The 18,194-nt window shown below is 42.9% G+C and overlaps 1 protein-coding gene across 1 annotated transcript in view; it reads right to left on the bottom strand.

Annotated features, from left to right (window-relative positions):
- Window positions 1-18,194, bottom strand: part of TTN (titin) — a 237,978-nt gene that overhangs the window by 177,950 nt on the left and 41,834 nt on the right. The window contains 20 exon segments of the mRNA XM_063399870.1: window positions 104-382; window positions 505-786; window positions 950-1,228; window positions 1,328-1,615; window positions 1,734-2,012; window positions 2,107-2,385; window positions 2,500-2,778; window positions 2,884-3,165; window positions 3,266-3,544; window positions 3,663-3,950; window positions 4,074-4,352; window positions 4,449-4,727; window positions 5,100-5,378; window positions 5,490-5,771; window positions 6,243-6,806; window positions 7,864-8,142; window positions 8,834-10,452; window positions 10,541-10,995; window positions 10,997-11,299; window positions 14,465-14,487. Coding sequence (XP_063255940.1) covers window positions 104-382; window positions 505-786; window positions 950-1,228; window positions 1,328-1,615; window positions 1,734-2,012; window positions 2,107-2,385; window positions 2,500-2,778; window positions 2,884-3,165; window positions 3,266-3,544; window positions 3,663-3,950; window positions 4,074-4,352; window positions 4,449-4,727; window positions 5,100-5,378; window positions 5,490-5,771; window positions 6,243-6,806; window positions 7,864-8,142; window positions 8,834-10,452; window positions 10,541-10,995; window positions 10,997-11,299; window positions 14,465-14,487 — 7,176 coding nt within the window.

The following is an 18,194-nucleotide window of genomic DNA, read 5'->3' as shown; positions in this document are numbered from 1 at the left end:
GTGGAAAGGGAAGAGGAGAAAGAGAGATCATATAAAGTAATCCCGGTTGCTACACTTTAGCTAGGACATATAATGTTTGAGGTGTGCTTCCTAGAGGACTGACCTTTTAAGCTGAGCTTTGTGCTGCAAGAACAGCTCCCACCTTCATTTGATATAATACACTGATATTCACCAACATCTGAGACGTCACAGTTAGTCACATTAAGAGTAAAGACTGATTCTTTGGTGGAAATGGCATATTTCTTGCTGCTGAACATCTCCTTATTGTTCTTCAGCCACTTCACCTCAAATGGAGGGGTACCAGTCACCTCACACTCTAGTGTGGCCTCTGAACCCTTCACTACCTCGGTGGGACGCAACTCCCGAACAAAGGTTGGAGGCTCTATAAAGAAGAATGAGGGGAAAGTAGATAGTAAACCTTAAATAGTTTTGAGGGGAGAAGAAGTATCTTCTACTTCCTCATCCCAGAGATGTGACAGAGATGACAAGATGTTCAAAACCAACCTTTTACTTTCAGCTCGACGCTGCAGCTCTCACTACCTGCATCATTGTGGGCTTCGCAAACATAAATCCCACTGTCTGCCACTCTGGCTTGAGTTACTCTCAAAGTGGCTAAACCATCTATGAAGGAGATGCCGTACTTAGCTTGATCAGTCACTTCATTCCCATCCAGGTACCATGTAATGTGGATCTCTGGCGTGCCTACTACCTGGCACTCAAAAGTGGTGGACTGTCCTTCACGCAAAGCTACTACAGAAGTTGGCATCTGAATAAATCTGGGAGGCTCTAGAAGATGGACAGAGAAGTTGAGGCTTTATAACATCCAAGTTAGGAATAAAAAAATCCCCAGAATTTAAAGAAAAAAAAAGGCTAAAAGGCTTCCTCCCCCTCCCACCAAAACACCACAGAACAATCAGAACTAAAAAAATTAGATGATTGGGTTGCACACCTTTTACAAACAGAGTTGCTTTGCAGGTTGCAGTCCCCACATCATTGCTTATCTGACAAGTGTAGTTCCCAGAATCAGATGTCCTAGCTGAGAAGAGCTCCAGAACACTAGAAGTGTCGTCCTTCCAGACAGATCGACTGGCTCCAGACAGGAGCTCCTGGCTGTCCTTAAACCACTTTATCTGCAGAGGAGTAGACCCTTTCACCAGCGCCTTGAACTGAACCCTAGCATTGGGCACAACCTCTTGAGACTGGGGTTTTTCCACAAAATACGGTGGTTCTATAACATGCAAAAAGGAAGAAAGGGGATTACTCTGAGATGGGGAAATCCAAAATTATGAATGAGAGACCTAACATAAGACAAAGAAGGAACTCAAACCTTTGACTGTTAAGAACCCACTGCATTGGTTGCTTCCTGCTTTATTTGTTGCTTCGCAAGTGTAAGAGCCACTGTCTGTGCCTTCCAGTTTATTTATTTCCAGAAATGCAGTATTATCATGGAAAGAGTATTTGTGCTTTTCACTTGCTGTAATTTCTTGGCCATCCTTGTACCACTGGATACTTATAGGATGCGAACCAGACACTATGCACTCCAGGTGGACAAAAGACCCCTTAATGCTGTCCATTTTCTTGAGTTTTTTGGTGAATTTAGGTGGTATAATGAGATCTATCCAGGACAGAGTAAAAAGATAAAATATGAAATTCAGCCGTGACTGTGGCAGATGTCAGCTCAAGAGAAAAAATTTTGTATCTAAAAGCAATGATAAGAGAGAGTCCATACCCACCTAGGACATTAATGCTGGCAGAACAGCTACTGCTCCCAACATCATTTTGAACCTCAAAAATGTATTCTCCACTGTCTTTCTTATCTGCATACAGCACCTTTAAGACTGAGACAGTATCTGTAACACTGATCTTATATTTTGGGCCCAATGTCAGTTCCTTGCCATCTTTGAACCATTTGGCTGTAATAGGTTTTGTTCCTGAAAATTTACACTGCAAGGTTGCTGGGTCTCCCTCAGTCACATCTATTGACACAGCCTTGTCCACAATTGTAGCAGGTTCTGTTGTAAACAAGGAGATAGAGTGTTAAGTCCACCAGTAAAAATCACAAGGGAACCATCTCAGGTCATTACAAGCCCTCAGCATAAGACCAACCTTTGACAGTCAGCAGAGCAGAACACCTCTGAATTCCTGCCTCGTTTTTAGCCTGACAGAAATATTTCCCATCATGTTTCAGCTCAATAGATCTCACCATAAGAGTGGCAACATTATTCACAAAGGTCATTTTGATATTGTTGTCTTCAATCACTTCATCATTGTCTTTCAACCAGGACACAGTGATGGGCAAGGAGCCTTTAATAGCAGCCTGAAACACAACTGTTCCCCCTCGAAGGGAGCTAATGTTTTCTATCTTCTTCAAAAACTGCGGAGGCTCTGGCAGGAAGAAAGTGGTTATGTAAGTACAGGTCTGGTGTGTAACAGTGTGGCATGGAAACCACACTGGGATAAGAAAGAGCATGCTAGTGGTGTTCTGCACCTTGCACTAACCTTTCAGCGTGACCTCTGAATGGCAGAGGCAGCTCCCAACATCGTTTGTTACTCTACACTGATACTCGCCAACATCAGAAGCATCAAACCTGAAAACATGGAGGCTAAGCAAAGATTTCTCAATGCTTATTCTGTGCTTCTTACTGCTCCGCACGGGTTTATCATCTTTCACCCAAAACACTTCAAAGGGAGGCGTGCCAAGCACCTCACACTCCAAAACCACATCAGAATCCTTCAGGACTTCCATGGATTGAAACTCCTTGCTAAAATAAGGTGACTCTACAGTGCGAAAAAGAAAGTGCAATTTGCATTAATCATACTTTTGAAGCCGGTACCACTGTACTGAGTTTAAAGATACAAACTGTGGCTGGATGTCACACACACCTTTGACTGTAAGAACACTACTGCAGATATCTTTTCCAGCATCATTTTTGGCTTCGCAAATGTATTCCCCACTGTCTTCAGTAACAACCTCTGAAACACGGAGTATTGCCAAAGATTTTGTAAAAGATATCCTGTATTTGTCACTCTCTTTTAACTCTCTATCATCCTTGAACCATGTGATTTTAATCTCAGGAGTACCAGTGACTTCACAAGTCAGCTCAGCATATCCACCTTTCTTTACCAGATGAGTCGGCTCTAGCTTCTCCTTGAATGCAGCAGGTTCTGTGGATTTAAGAAGAGTGTTCAGGACAAAGAACACAGGAAAGAGTGCCGCTGTGTTAAGCAAGCAGCTAGAATTTTAAATATGAGAAAGAATGCAAACCTTTCACAAATAAGTTTGCACTGCATGTTACTGAACCAGCTACATTGGAGACTTTGCAGGTGTATTTTCCAGAGTCAGATGGTTTGACTGCATAGAGCTCCAAGTAACTTGCTAATGCTTCTGTCATAATGTAGCAGGCTCCTCCTGTCAGCAGTTCAGTGTCACCTTTAAACCATTTCACTGTCAGTGGTGTTGTGCCTTTAAACATTGCTTTGAAATGTACAGTTGATGCAGGCAATACATCTTGAGACTCTGGTTCTACGGTGAAGCTGGGTGGCTCTGGATTGCGTTGAAAGGAAAAAATTGTCAAGAGTAAGAGAGGGCTTGTATTTTGGAAGAGAAAAATATCATCACAAGATAAGTAAAATTCCAAGAAAAGTGAAACAAATTGTCAAACCTTTTATAAACAAAGTGCTACTGCTCTCTTTGCTACCAGCAGAGTTTGTGGCTCTGCAAATGTAGACCCCAGCATCATTTGCATCTAGGTGTTTTATTTCCAAAGATGCTGAGCCTTCTGCAAAGTGTACTGTATACTTGGCACTTGAAGTGATCTCAGTATCCTGCTTAAACCATGAGACAGTCATTGGAAGAGAGCCTGAAATTTTGCAGTCCAGGCGGCATGAGGCGCTAATGACACTGTCAATGTTCTTCAGTGGTTTAGTAAAGAAGGGAGGGATAGTGCGATCTGTTGAGAGGGAAAAAAATGACAGAAAGGAACACATGAGCAAAACAGGAGTGCTGTTCTGCTTCTGGCTCTGTTGGGCACAGAGCAGAGCAACTGGGCTCTTTCCAAAGAGGCAGTACCAACCTAGCACAGTGAAGCTGGTAGTACAAGAGCTGATGCCGACATCATTGGATATCTCAAAGGTGTATTCACCACTGTCCTGCATTTCAGTGGCATAAAACTTGAGCTGAGCAATGTTATTTTTGAAGCTGATCCTATATTTTTTGCTGGCAGGTAGTGGCTTTCCATCTTTGAACCATTTAGTTTTCAGCTCTGGAGTGCCTGTGACAGTGTACTCCAAAACAGCTGGTTCCCCAGCTGTAACCTGGATCATTTCAGCTTTTTCAGTTATTTTGGCAGGTTCTACAACAGAATTAAACAACTGGTGTTAAGAACAAAAGGAAATTTCTTCTCCTCTCAGGTGGGAGACTGCAGGGATCACAGCACTTCTCCACTGACCTTTCACTGCTAGTTCACCAAAGCAGGACTGACTGCCTGCATCATTCTCAGCCACACAGGTGTATTTGCCACCAGAGCTCAGCTGGACTCCAGTAATTTGCAGTGTTGCTAGTCCATGATCAAATGTCACTCTCACATTGTTATCATCTTTAATAATGTCTTTGCCCTTCATCCATGTCACAGAAATAGGCTCTGACCCTTTCACCACGGCCTGTAATGTAACACTATCTCCAGCCAGAGCTGTCACATTTTCAATTTTCTTAACAAAAGATGGTGGTTCTAGTTCAAAGAAGAGAGACAAGAAAAACCCCCTCATTTACTTTTACATCATCACATAAAATCTCATACTTAAAGACAGTTTTGTAGGACAGTATGTGCAGTACATGTCACAATTCAGCAAAAGAGCAGGCAAGTTGGAGAACTGCTTTCTCCAGCTGGGAGTTAATGGCCCATTAATCTCAATGTTCTTCAAATTCATAGGTTTGATACCAGAGAATACTCAAGATACACACAGAACTTTAAGAGAAGAAGAAAGACATTTTTTCTCCCCAGTCTCCCCAACCTCCCACAAATCCAAAGAAAAGACATTTTATGAAACAAGAGGTTTTTGCCAATCCCTTCAGTAAGTGGAGTTTTCTCTCTCCCACTGACCTTTCAAGATGTATGTGGCACTGCACATGCACTTCCCGACTTCATTAGCTACCACACACTCGTATTCACCGACATCTGCACTATTAAATGAGGACACCTCCAAAGAAATAACAGCCTTCTGAGAGGTCAACCTGTATTTTTTACTACTGCGAATCTGCTTCTTATCTTTGTACCAGCTAATCTCAAAGGGGCCAGTGCCAGCAACCTCACACTGAAGAACGGGGTTTGTTCCCTTCACTAGCTCTGCAGGTTCAAGTGTTCGGATGAAAGACGGAGGCTCTATAAAAGTAGTAAGAAAGAATTAGTCAACCATGCCACAGGGAAAGAAAAAGAAACAAAAAAAAGAAGTTTTTCTCAAGAATGTGACTGGCAGCAACAAGAAGGACAGACCTTTGACAACCACTTCAGTGGTGCAACTGTCACTTCCAACCTCGTTGACAGCTTCACATGAGTAGGTCCCAGTGTCATCAACTTTCATTTCCAGAATATCTAACACAGCCACAGAATTGACAAAGGACATCCTGTGCACATTACTTTCATGGATTTCCTTATTGTTCTTGAACCAAGTAACCTGGATTTCAGGAGACCCTTTGATTTTGCATTGAAGGCGTGCAGAGTCTCCTGGGGTCAGTAAATAAGATGGATCGACCTTCTTCACAAAGGATGGTGGTTCTGAAAAGGGGGAAAGAAAGGGAAGAGAGGGGAAGAGATGGTAAAAAGGGGAAGAAGGGGAAAAGGAAAGGGGTAGGAAAGGGAAGAAGAAAAAGGAGAAAGGAAAGAAAGCTGAAATACAAAGCTTTGAAAGATTGCTTCCCAGAGCAAGAACAAAATACAACTTGACAAGAGATCAGCATAATCTTTGCTGAGCTGCAGCTTCTGTGGGTTTTTCTTTCTCTCTTCATCCATCTCTACCCTGCAGGCAGGAGCAATTCTTGATTTTCTCTGGTGAAAGAAATATTGAAGTAACACACTGTGCACTGTAAGGCAGCAGGGGGAAAGACTTTACAGGGAATGGACCAAGAGCATGGCAGGTCTGAGAAGAATTCTCAGTGTAATTTCAGCCCAAAGAAGTCTTTTGCCTGTGAAAGAAGAAATGGGGAACCCAAGAAGACAGAAGGTAAAGGGGGCATAGACTTATCTTACCTCTGACTGTGACGCTGGCAGAAGAGGAGCTGCTTCCTGCCTCATTTGAAGCAGTACACACATAGTGGCCTGAGTCCTTGAGCTTAGCCAGAGGAATCTCAAGCGAGGCTATTTTGTCTTCAAAGTAAATCTTATAATCTTTGCCTGGAGGGATTTTGTTTCCATCCTTTGTCCACCCTACAGTTACTTTCCTGTCTTCATCTACCTGACATTCAAGGCGTATTTTTTTATTAACTGCTGACTGTACTGACTGCAAATCTTTAATGAAGTGGGGCTTGTCTATAATGACCATTTCAGTCTGGCAAATATCAGCCCCAAACTTGTTGGAAGCTTTGCAAGTGTAAACCCCTCTGTCACTAGCGGTAAGCAGGGAAATTTCTAAAACATGTTTATTTTCCACTTTGGAGATCTTGTGGTGGTCTGACGGTGAAATAGTTGTTCCATCTTTCTGCCAGGTGATGTCGATGACTGGAGTGCCCGAAACAGTACACAGGAACTTGGCACTTTTGCCAACAAAAGTAGTAATAGGTTCGGGTCTGGTAAGAAACGTTGGTGGAAATGCCTCTGCAAAACAAAGGGGTTCAATGTTATCAAGAGGCGAGGAACAGAACCACATTTGCCAGGGACAGAGAGCAAGAGAGGCCAGCTTGTCACTGGACACTCTTAAGCAAAAGAAAAGAGCAGTGAATCAGATAAGAGGTGTTAAAGATGATAAATTTTTGTCTTTTAGTTTTGTATTTCTTCAGTCTATGTATTGCTCCAGAGCCTGAAGGCATTTTGAGTCTCTGGAGCAATGTACAAACTAAAGGAAAATAAACAGCCAGAAATTCCTCCCCCAAGGCTGACACCTTTGCACACTGTTCTCTCAAGATGGGCAAGTTTGCATGCATTTCACTGCTCATGCACCTTTTTCTAGTCTCTAGCACCTGGCACTTAGCAAAGACCACATAAGGAGTTGTTCCAGAAAGAAAAGTCAGAGTAAAAAAGTCATCATACAAGAAACACCCAAAAGATGGTGGTGGTTTTTCGCTTTTTTTATTCTTTTAAGAAAAAAACCCATTGTATAGATCTCAATAGACAAAAAGTTTGCAAACTGAAACCCTTTAAACCTTCTTTTGTTTAAGAAGTTCTATTTGCCCAGTCACAGAGCTTCCCTTTGGCCACGGACAAAGATGTTCAGGTATGCAGAACTGCATAACCTGGGTCGCAAGCATAGGTGAAGGATAAATTTAGGGTGCCAGAATAATCACACAGTGACTATTACACCAAGAAATCAGATTTAAAAGTGTTTCTTGTGGTCTGGAAGTTAAATAAACCTTCTTCAAGAATGTATTCACAAAGCAATCCCAATGCAATTTCTTCCTGCTCTCTTTCCCCCTTCTTTCTTTCCCTCTGAAAGTTTTTCACACTGATTCCCTTCTCTTCATACAGAAAGCACCTAAAAGCAGCATTCTCCAAAGTTATTCCTTTTCTATGCTTGTGCCTGCCACAATTAGGTATGGATTACGTATAAAAATACCAAGAGCCCTACCATAAACATGTGCAAGTATAGCAGTGAAAGCATTACAATACACCAAGATATTTTATGGAAAAGGAGAAGTGTTTGAAAGTCCGTACTCACCAGTTACTGTTAAAACAGCTGTAGAGCTTACACTGCCATGCTGGTTGGAAGCCTTACAGCTATATTCCCCACAGTCAACAACTTGAGGCCTTGGGATCTCCAGTGTGGAGAGGTAGTTGGAGGTGCGAATGGAGTATTTGTCCCCATCATAGATCTCTCTTCCGGCTTTGTACCACTGGAACTTGACATTGGGAGCCATCTCTACCTCACAGGTAAACTTGGCCACATGATTTACAGCCACTTCCAAGGGTTCAAGCCTTCTCCTCAGGATCGGTGCAACTGAAATTAGAAGCAGAGAGAAATTCAAAACCCTGCCTGCTGACATTCTGAAATTAAGTGATTGACTGACTGAAAAAAAAAATCAACCCAAAAAGGTGACATACTTGCAATTCACATAAAGTGTCTGTAAAAGAAAAAAAATATCTGTAGGAAATGAAAGTAGTACTAGCCTCAGTGGACAGAGAGTCTTACAATGACATCAGGAAACAGTGGTGATACTGGAAAAACAAAGTGAAATAGCAAAGCACAGAAATAGCAATAAAAATAGCAATAGGATATAAATATATAATAACATGTCCTGGAGTTGTGAGCAATTATGGTGTGAATGAGAAATAGTGGTGAATTTGTGCAACGACTCTAACAAGTGAGAGAGGGTAAAGCAGTGAGAAAAATGGGAAGAGCAGGCCCACTTCTCAGGCAGGAATAGGAGAAATAGTCAGGATTGAGATACAGCTTTGTCCTGACCATTCTAGTGCAATGAAGCAACAAAGTTCCTGACCAAAACTGGGGTAATGGAAGTGAGAGGCCTTGCAATGTGGCAAAAGCAGACCATCAGTGCAGAGAGAGGGGGCCCTCTGGTTAGTGGCAGGGTGATATTAATACTGTATCTCTGTCCAAAGATACACATAGTAGGGGAGGTTCATTAGTAGAGCAGTGCATTAAAAAGATTATTTTATCCCCATAATACAACCTCTTTTAACAACTGTGAGTTTTGCTGCTGTTGCTCTTTTTCCACCTTGATTCAGTGCCTCACAGGTGTACTCTCCTTGGTGAATCTCCCCACACACTTTGCTTATTACTAGTGTGTATGTGTCCTGATCTTTCAAACACTTGAATTTGTTGCCTGAAGAGACCAGTTTACCCTCAAAGTACCAGTTCACCTCTCTGACATTTGTTATGACAGACACCAGCCTGACACTCTCCTCTTCCTCCACAACAATGTCAACCAGTTTGCTGTGTATGATGGGATAACTTTCTTTGTCCAGCTCATCCTCTTGCTTTCCAGCTCTAGTTCCCAGACCCTCTCTGCCCTCTTCCTCACACTTTCCTTCCCTTTTCTCTTTTCTTTTCAGTATTTCTGTGGGTGTCTCTGCAAGAACATCTGCAGAGGCTACATCAGCGGTGGCTAGAGCTGCACCTACATCTTTGATTTGATCATGCTCAGTCAAAATGTTCATTACTTGTGCAGAAAAAGGGTGTTCCAGTGGTATTTTTGCCTCCATGGTCCTCTCAGTCTGCTGGGGCTCCAGCTCAAAGATTTCATCACAGGATTTTCCTGAGAGAGGTAGACTGGCAGAGAATGGCAGTGCTTTGGATTTTTCACCAGTCAGGGGACATTTATCTTCACAAAGAAAGGAACAGAAAACTTCATCCAAGTCTGTTTTCTGGTCAGGTGTCTGAATGTTGACTTCTCCCAAGAAGACTTGGATTTCTGTGGGACTGCATCCTCCTATGGTCACAACATACGTGCACAAGATATGTGTATTTTCCTTGGTGATGTTTATTGTCTGTACTTTAACATCTTCCTTATCAGCCAACCATTCTGAAAACAAGAGCTTTTTCTCACTTGCCACTGCAGCTTTCAGTGCATTTCTGATTTGAGACTTTACATCTAAGCTGCAGCTTTTGGGAAGCATAGCAATGAGCTCACTGTCGTTGTTGGGGACTTGGCTTGGCTGGAGCTCATGAGAGTACACTGTTTCAGGGGATTGTCTCTCTGCCCTCTGCCACTGCTTCAGTGGCATGGAAAGATCAACATGTTCTTCCTGCATGGACTGGTTTTCTTCCAGCAGCAAGGGAAATCTCACAGCCTGTCCCTCGTATATTCTTGCAGCAAAATCTTTCTTTGCTGTTTCCAGGAAAGAAATGTACTCCAGAGGGACAGCTTGGCCCCCAGTGAAGGCAAATACAGAGAGAAATCTGGGTTCAGCCTTCAGCTCACCTTGTGCCATCTGAAGGCCCTCAAGGATCTGGATTTGGTCACCACCCATGGCATGGCTCCCAGTGGTGCTTGACACCTGTAAAAGGGTTTGAGAAGCCTCTGTCTTCAAAGGAGCCAGATGCTCTGTTGCCTTGGGGATGACTTTCTCTTTGGGCATGAGTATCTGTGCAGCTACAGCCCCAAGGCAGCCTGGCAGTTGTGCCTCTATCACTGCTGCAGGCACCATGCCCTGGGGGTCAGCAGGGAGGGTTTCCAGAGGCTGTGCCAGCAGCCCACTGCTCTCCTGTATTGTGGTCACCTGGGTGAGCATCTCTTCAACACTCTGTGCTGCCAGGCAGGTTGGTGGCAGGCCAGCCAAGACGTCCTCCCTGGGCAGCATGTACACTGGCTCATCTGGAGCTGAAGGAGGGTTGAAGGCTCCCTCATGGCCTCAAGACTAAGTGCTTCTTCTATTGCAGGAAGCTCACCAACCTCCTCACAGAAAAGGGGGCTTGGTCCTCTGCCACTGCAGAGTGCTGCAAGGCCGGGCTCTGCCTGCACACAGCTCGCTCCTCGGGCAGCACCAGGAGCTCAGCAGGGCACGTGGCCTCACCCAGGGCACTCACAGCCCAGCACGTGTAGAGCCCAGTGTCCTCCTCCACGCAGCCCCACGCTGTCAGAGAGCCCGAGCCGCCAGGCTGGTGAGCAAGGGAGCGAGGCGCATCAGAGATGAGCTGCTTGCCCCTCTTGGACCACAGCATGCCAGGGCACAGCTTCCCCAGCACTGTGCACGCAAGACTGCCATGAATCTGGATGCATGCATCTGGAATCCTGGCTGCTCTGGTGCACACGGAGCTGGGCGCTGCAGCTGTCTCGCTGCGTGCACTGCTGGCCACGCATCCACACTCACCCTCATCCTGCACGCCTGCGGATGAGGCTGTGGTCACTGCCAGCAAACACTAACTTACAGTCCATGCATGGGGTTAGCTTTGTACTACTGAAAAACCACTGGATTTTGGGTGTGGGGCTGCCAGTAACAGTAACAGAGAGTCTAGCTACATCTCCCTGCCAGACTTCAACATCTGAGACCTGTTCGAGTGAAACAGGGGCTTTGCCCTCTCCCTCAATTTTCATCTTTGCTTTGCTGAAATAAACTGGTTTTCCAGGCTCAAATTCAAGTATTTTCTCTCTGTCAGGCAACTGAAGGCCGCTGCTGTAGCCTTCATTTCTTCCTTCCTCAGAGGAGGCAATAAGAGACCTAGTGATAATGTATGGAAAAAAATCCTTTCGTTTCACTAGAATATTTATGAGAACACTCATAGATAGCAATGCACGGTGTTAAGGCAACTATTTTTATATAGCTGGAGGCTTTCTCAATACTATACAGCAGCTAGCAATGAACAGGAGGTCTGTGATGTCCCCTTGCTCTCACACCTGCCAAAATGAGTAAGACATGCTGTGCTGTCAGGTTGCTTAAGAACCTCCTATCTTGATCAGGAAGGGTGTGTCTTTGAACCTGACACCACAGTATGGGTTAGGCACATCCCTCCAGGGTGCACTGTGCAAGTAACCATCAAGCAACATTGATGCATTTCACAGATATAATTAAAGTGGTATGTGTCATACATATTTCTACATGCACCTATGCGAACAAGTACAGCAGAATAGTGTTAAGACCCTGATTTAATTCCAAACACCAACAAAAAAAGCAGGATGCCATGATTAGGATTGAATCCCCCCCCCCCAAGCCAACCAACAAACCTACAATCTTTTCAGCACACTAACCTTTCTTCTGATGCATAGTTCATCTCTTAAAACTCTGTCTTTTTTGGTGTGGTCTGTCTAGCACACCAAAAAGATTATCTCTACCTTACCAGCTTTGTCCTGTTTTTGCCATTAGACCCTTAAGCTTACAGCAACATTATTACAAACATCACAAATGTAAACCCTTAAATTAATATAATTGATTTAAATCTCTGCTTTTAAACTCCTCCCTGTCAAGATGTGACATATTAAAACTCCCACAATGCCAGAGAAACAGAGAACAGGCTTTTAAGATTTTTTGTTTTCTTGCCTTTGTGAAATTATAGATATATGTGTTGGACAACTTTAGTTCCAATAGTAGTTTAAAAATGAGAGGAAGCAGAGGTCAAGAACATCTCTGCAGATGTTTGACAATAGAAACATCGCTGAAATATGAAATTTCCAGGAACGGAACAATTCAGGAAAAGCACAAGGCAAGAGAAAACCTTTGGAAATCAAGTACTGTTGTCCTGACTGAGTCAAGTTTCCTCAGTCAAGACCCAGAGTATTTGATGCTGGAAAGATATAAGAGTTTTAAAAAAAGAATAAAAGTGTGAGTGGATTAATGTCTCTAGGCACTGTAATGGTGAACCTTGATAAGCTTCTCAATTACAGTGTCTTCAATTTTAAACTTATTGAGAGACAAGAATTTTTGTTGCACTCCAACAACAAATATAAAAAAGAACAAACAGTCACCCAATTCTTTCTCATTGGTTTTAGTAATTATTAGTCTTGCCACAAATGCCATCATATAAATGACATAGCACATGCACGCAATGATTAACTGCAGAGAAGAAATGCTTAAGTAAAAAAAAAAAAAATAAAAATTACAGCAGTCCTTCACAGTCCTTCAGCATTAATTACCAACCTTGTTAAAACAGTAATAAATTGTGCAAGGAAATTTGAGAATGGGTGGCAGAATTGGGCCAATAAGATACAAAAATAAAAAAATATAAAAATTGCAGAGTGAAACCCATGCTAACACAGGAGAATGTTTTATACACAGGAGAATGGCAAAAATTTGTGTGTTCTTCTTATGAGAGAAAAACTATACAGATACTTTTTCATATTTTAGATGTGTCTGTAAAATGAATAAAGTGCAAGAAGCGATGGACTTAAGTAATTTCATATTTATTTCACAAATTAACCATACATGTTAACATTCAATACACATTGATGACAAAGAGACATATTTAATTCTTTTTTAAAGATACTTGTTTTGTAGAAATGAAGACAACATTAAATCTGAAAATAAAATTGTGAGCTCTGATTCCTATGGAAATTTTGAAAAGAGATAGTCAAGCTATAGCAGTTGTCCCAGACTAAGTTCATTCAAACCTAAGATTACTCCAGATTTAATCATTGTAGCTTAGGTGAACCAGGTGCTCCTGGCTAATGTACAAAACTTAAACCAAGACTTATAAATTTACATAAACCACAAATACCACTACATGGGTAGAGATAAAGATGCTTGGCCATATACTTCAGATGTGAATATGAACTTGGACCTGTGTGGCTTATGGCTCCAAAACCAAGTTATGGGCCTCTTTCTGCTAAAAATATTCAGATTTACATGCAAAATAAACACACTTCACAATTGCGCAAGACCTAATCAAAGGGCCTCTGACGTCTTTGCCTTTGGAACTAAAAGACCCCTCATGTCACAGCTGACATAGATCAGACAAATCACGCCAGCCTCCCTAAGGACCTCTGCTGTCTAATGAATCAGTTAATGCTACACATCTACACGAGGAATGGATTAAAGACACATCAGGGAGTAATTCTTTCCCCAGCACAACATTGGGTCAGACAGTCATGCTTCTCTTTCCTACCACCATTACCTGTCAGAAAGCACAATTAGCTCTGCCTTTTAACATACAAATCTTAAGTATTTATCAAGGGGTTAGGACTAAGAAGACACTGGAGTGACACATTTGCATTAACCTAAACACTTCAGTTATTTTCCCTGGGTACTGGGTCATTAGAACTTGCCACTCCTGACTTTAAATTTATATTAGGCAACACGATTGGGCAAGGTAAATCTTTTGATCAAAAAATTACTGTCCCAGGTGAGTGATGCGATAGTCTTAGAAGATAACAGATTTTTTGAGACACAGTGGTCTCACTCTGAGGGCACATCAAACTCAGAAGCAAGAAATCGTATGAATGTAACTGAACATACTACAGGAATGGTTTTTATGCTTAAAATCACCATTCTGCTTAAAGCAAGGCAACTGACAGCAATTTGTAAATAACTGGAAGAATCTCATTAACAGGTAAACAAAGTAAAACTAATTTTTGCTTAGGGATCTTGAACTCAAGATCTCACCTTCACATATAGATGACTGGAAAGCTGGTATGTGCATTAGAGAGTCATTTATTTTCTGAGAAACATTAATTAATAACTTTCTTCCATTTAGAAGATCTTTCTTAAACAATTTATCATTGTTTTGTAAGATGGATTTAATTCTGGTTTAATTATGTCAGTTACTTCTGATTCTTCCTAAATATTAGCATTACTTTAAATATGAAAATATATATTCACATTGCGAACAGTAATGTAAAAATCTCCAGTGCTGAGAAAATGCCACATATAACAGCTGAATATATTCCCCTTATTTCTGGTCATCTCGATACATAGCACACTTAACTGTTCTTAATGATAAAAAAAGAGAGAAAGAAAAAAAATATGTAGAAATGTAGTTCTAATGTGAAACAAGAATACTGCATTAAAAAATCTTACTTTTTTTACTACTATGCATTTTTTACGAATGACACTGGACTATAGGGACAAGGAAAATTATTTTAATGAATTTACAGTAACATAATTTGTTATTATTATGCTCCCTTTCTCCTTTCCCTTAAACTCCTAAAAATACAGTACAAAACATGCTTTCATGTTTATTACTTGGTAATAGAGAAGAAAATCCTGTCCAGTCTCTACTATTACAAAATTTTCATTTGTCTTCCCATTGTTCTGCTTTTCTTTGCAGCAGCATAATTTCATTGACTTAAAAAAGGCATTTAATTCCATGAGTCAGTACAAAGAGGCCCACAGATGTAATAATTTTGCAGTGATAGAAACCGTAAACAGGATTTGAATCATGTTCTGCCACAACATTGTGAGAAGGGGGAATACCAATTTATGGAGTTCTTTAACAGAACTATACCCAAACTAAACAGCAAACATAAGTTAGAGCTCCATACCTCTAAGTTACAAGAAAAAGGTGGTGTCTACATTTTCAGGTGATTTTTGGCCTACATAAAACAATAGTGATTGCACTGTTACAGACACGCAGGTATATGTACATTATACAAAAAAGTTACTCCTACGCAAATGAGTGCCAATTAAAATATCTTTACAAGAATGAGCAAGGAGCATAGAAGGAGCCTGAAATATCCTTCAGTGCACAAAATCTATGCATGGATTAAATCTCACTTAAATTCCCTGAAGAAGGCAAATCTAAGTGAAACACAAATATGCCCAGAGTGGTTTTCATCCTTAAAGAGATGAAAACAATGCCCCTAAAATGAGTGCTGCATTTTTACCTGCAGTGAACAACATCATAAAAACACTTAGTATTTCAAGACAGATTCTGAAATAAATTACAGAAATTTAGTATAATGTTAACACAGCACAAGTCTCAGCAGTTCCTGCCCTGTTAGTGGCTATACATTTGTACTGCCCACTGTCACTTTGAGTCAGGTTTTCAATAGTGAGACTGTGCAAGCCGTTCTGCTCTTCCTGTGCACAGTACCTATCCCCTTCCAACAACACCCCATCCTTGTACCAGCAGACACTCGGATGGGGGGAACCAGTCACGAGACACTGGAAGCTTGCTGAGGCACCCACAAATGTACTGTAGTCAGAAATGAGCCTCACAAATCTGGGAGGAAATTCTGTGACCTGGAACTCAAAGCTGCAGTTCTCCGAGTCCTCTGCCCTAAACTCAACCCGTTCCTCTTCAGATGGCTCTGCAAATACATCAAAATTAATGTTGACACGCTTCTCCCCTTCCACTTCCTGCTCTTCTTGAGTCACTGCAAGCAGTTGGATCGCTTTTTCTGAGTCATCTCTGTGTGGCTCAAACTCAAATTCCAGCTCTATTTCTGACTGGTCGCCTGGGCTCACAGTCTTACTCAAAAGCAAGTCGCACTTCTGGGACCTGTGTGGTTCACAGCCTGTGACTCTCTCACTGCTCATTGCATTTGCTTCCTGCTGAGCCATGACCACAAGGGAGCCTCTGCAAGTTGCTTCTCCCAGCCTATTCATTGCCCAACAGCGATACAAGCCACCATCAGAAGGTTCTACAGTTTGGATCTTCAGACTGTGAAGACCCTCCTTCTGACTCACATCATACTTCCCTGTGCCAGGTGTCACACACGTGTCACCTCTGAACCACTGAACTAGTGGGACAGGAGTACCTGTCACAACACACTCAAAAACTGCATCCAAGCCTTCTGTCACCTTGATATCTGTAATGGGCACAGCGAAGCGTGGAGGCATTTCAGTTACTTGGAAATCAATTTTTACATCCTCATTTTCCCCTGCTGCCAAGCCTGCAGCTTGTTCTAACAAGGCAAGTGGAAGTACATCTAGGGAAACCACCATGCTCTTCTTGTCTGGGCTAAACTCAGGACTGGTTATTATTTTGACCTGCTTCTCAAACTCTTTCACTTCATTTTCATCCAGCTCCACTTCCAGGAGGATTTCCTGTGGTGAAGGGGACCTAGAAGATGTGTTTTGCTCCATGTCAAAGTGTATTACATGCTGGTGGGTGACAGGGGGTGGAAGTGCCAGTGATCGCCCATCTTCAGGCAAAACTTCCACCTCTGCAATACTTTTAGCTTCCCCAACAATGTTCACTGCATGGCACAGATACTGTCCTTCATCGGCGTTCTGGACATTAGTAATTTCTAGAATATATTTGTCCCCATCCTTCTCTATTTGCACTCTCTCATCCTGCTCCAGCAGTGACTTATTATGATACCACTTCACTCCTGGCTTGGGCACACCCACCACCTCAGCCACAAACATCAGGGTGCTGCCCTCATACAACCTCCTCCCGCTCAACGCCTTGAGGAATGCTGGTGGCATGTCCCTGCCCGATGGCTCCAGGGCTTCACAGGGGGTCATAAACCCGTTTGCCTGGGGCAGGTCTGGAGGCTGATGCCTCCTCTCACAGAGGGGCAGCATGGCCAGTGCATCCATGTACTCCCCAGTGGGTGTCCGGTAGCGTTCTGGTGGCGTACTGTCTCCTGATGCAGAGTAGGGCCCCTCAAAGGGTGTGAAATATTGCTCGGAGGGTGTGTTGCATTTTGAATTCCTGAAAGGCGTGGAGTAGTGCTCAGGGGCCATGCTGTACACTGAGCCCTCGGACGGTGTGGAGTAGCGCTCAGGGGGCGTGCTGTACCCTGAGCCCTCCGACGGTGTGGAGTAGCACTCGGGTGTGCTGAGTGGCGTGTGGTAGGATGCGGATGAAGCGGTTTCAAAGATTTCCACGGAGGAGGGAGGTGTGTAGAAGCGGTCTGAATCAGGTGACTCCTCTCTACTGCCACTCTCCAGCTCTATAGACATTTCTGACTCAGGAGAGAAGGGCCGGGCAAGTTCCTGATGGTTGTTGTAATAATCATAAACCATGCTGAAGGTAACCTCCTCCACTTCCAGAGAAGTTATAGTTTCTTGCTGCTCCTTCTGAACTGTACCTTTGAGAGCTGGAGTTTCATATATCCCAGTGGATCTTAAATAATTAGCCAAGGACAAATCAGGCTCCAGCTCTGAGATTTGAACAGCACTGGGCTCTGGGCCTGCAGAAGTATCCTCCCACATTTCTTCTCCATCCAGGCTATTCTCAGAGGCTTCCTCAGTGGGAGTCTTCTTCTTGTCCCAAGACTCCTTCCTTTGCTCCTTCTGTGCTACAGGATTATCCTTTACTAACCCAAGTATGAGTTTCCCAAAAGAGAAGCCCTTCGTTGTGTTTGGTTCCTGTTGGATGTCTCTGATCTCCTCAGGAGAATCTGTGCTTTCCATCTCACAGGTGAAGCTGCTCATGCCTGGCTCAAAGACCTTTTCTGTCCCAGAACCACCATCTTCCTCAGTCTGATGCCCAGCCTGGGGTTTCTTTTCATGTGCAGCTTTTTTCAAGTCCATAATGAAGCTGTCACTCTGGGAGTCTGTGGTCTCTAGTCGTTCCCCACTCTCCCACACATGTGTTTCCTGAATTCCTCTTTGGAAACCTGGTGTGGGCTCCACTAGAAATTCATTAATTTTTTCCTGAAGTGAGTCCTCTCCACTCATCTTTGACTCCTGAACTTCTTCAGCAGAATG

Source organism: Prinia subflava, chromosome 6 (genome assembly GCF_021018805.1).
Source record: "Prinia subflava isolate CZ2003 ecotype Zambia chromosome 6, Cam_Psub_1.2, whole genome shotgun sequence".
Lineage (NCBI taxonomy): Eukaryota > Metazoa > Chordata > Aves > Passeriformes > Cisticolidae > Prinia > Prinia subflava.
The sequence above is the reverse complement of the archived record's forward strand: the minus strand, read 5'-3'. Positions and strand labels throughout refer to the sequence as shown.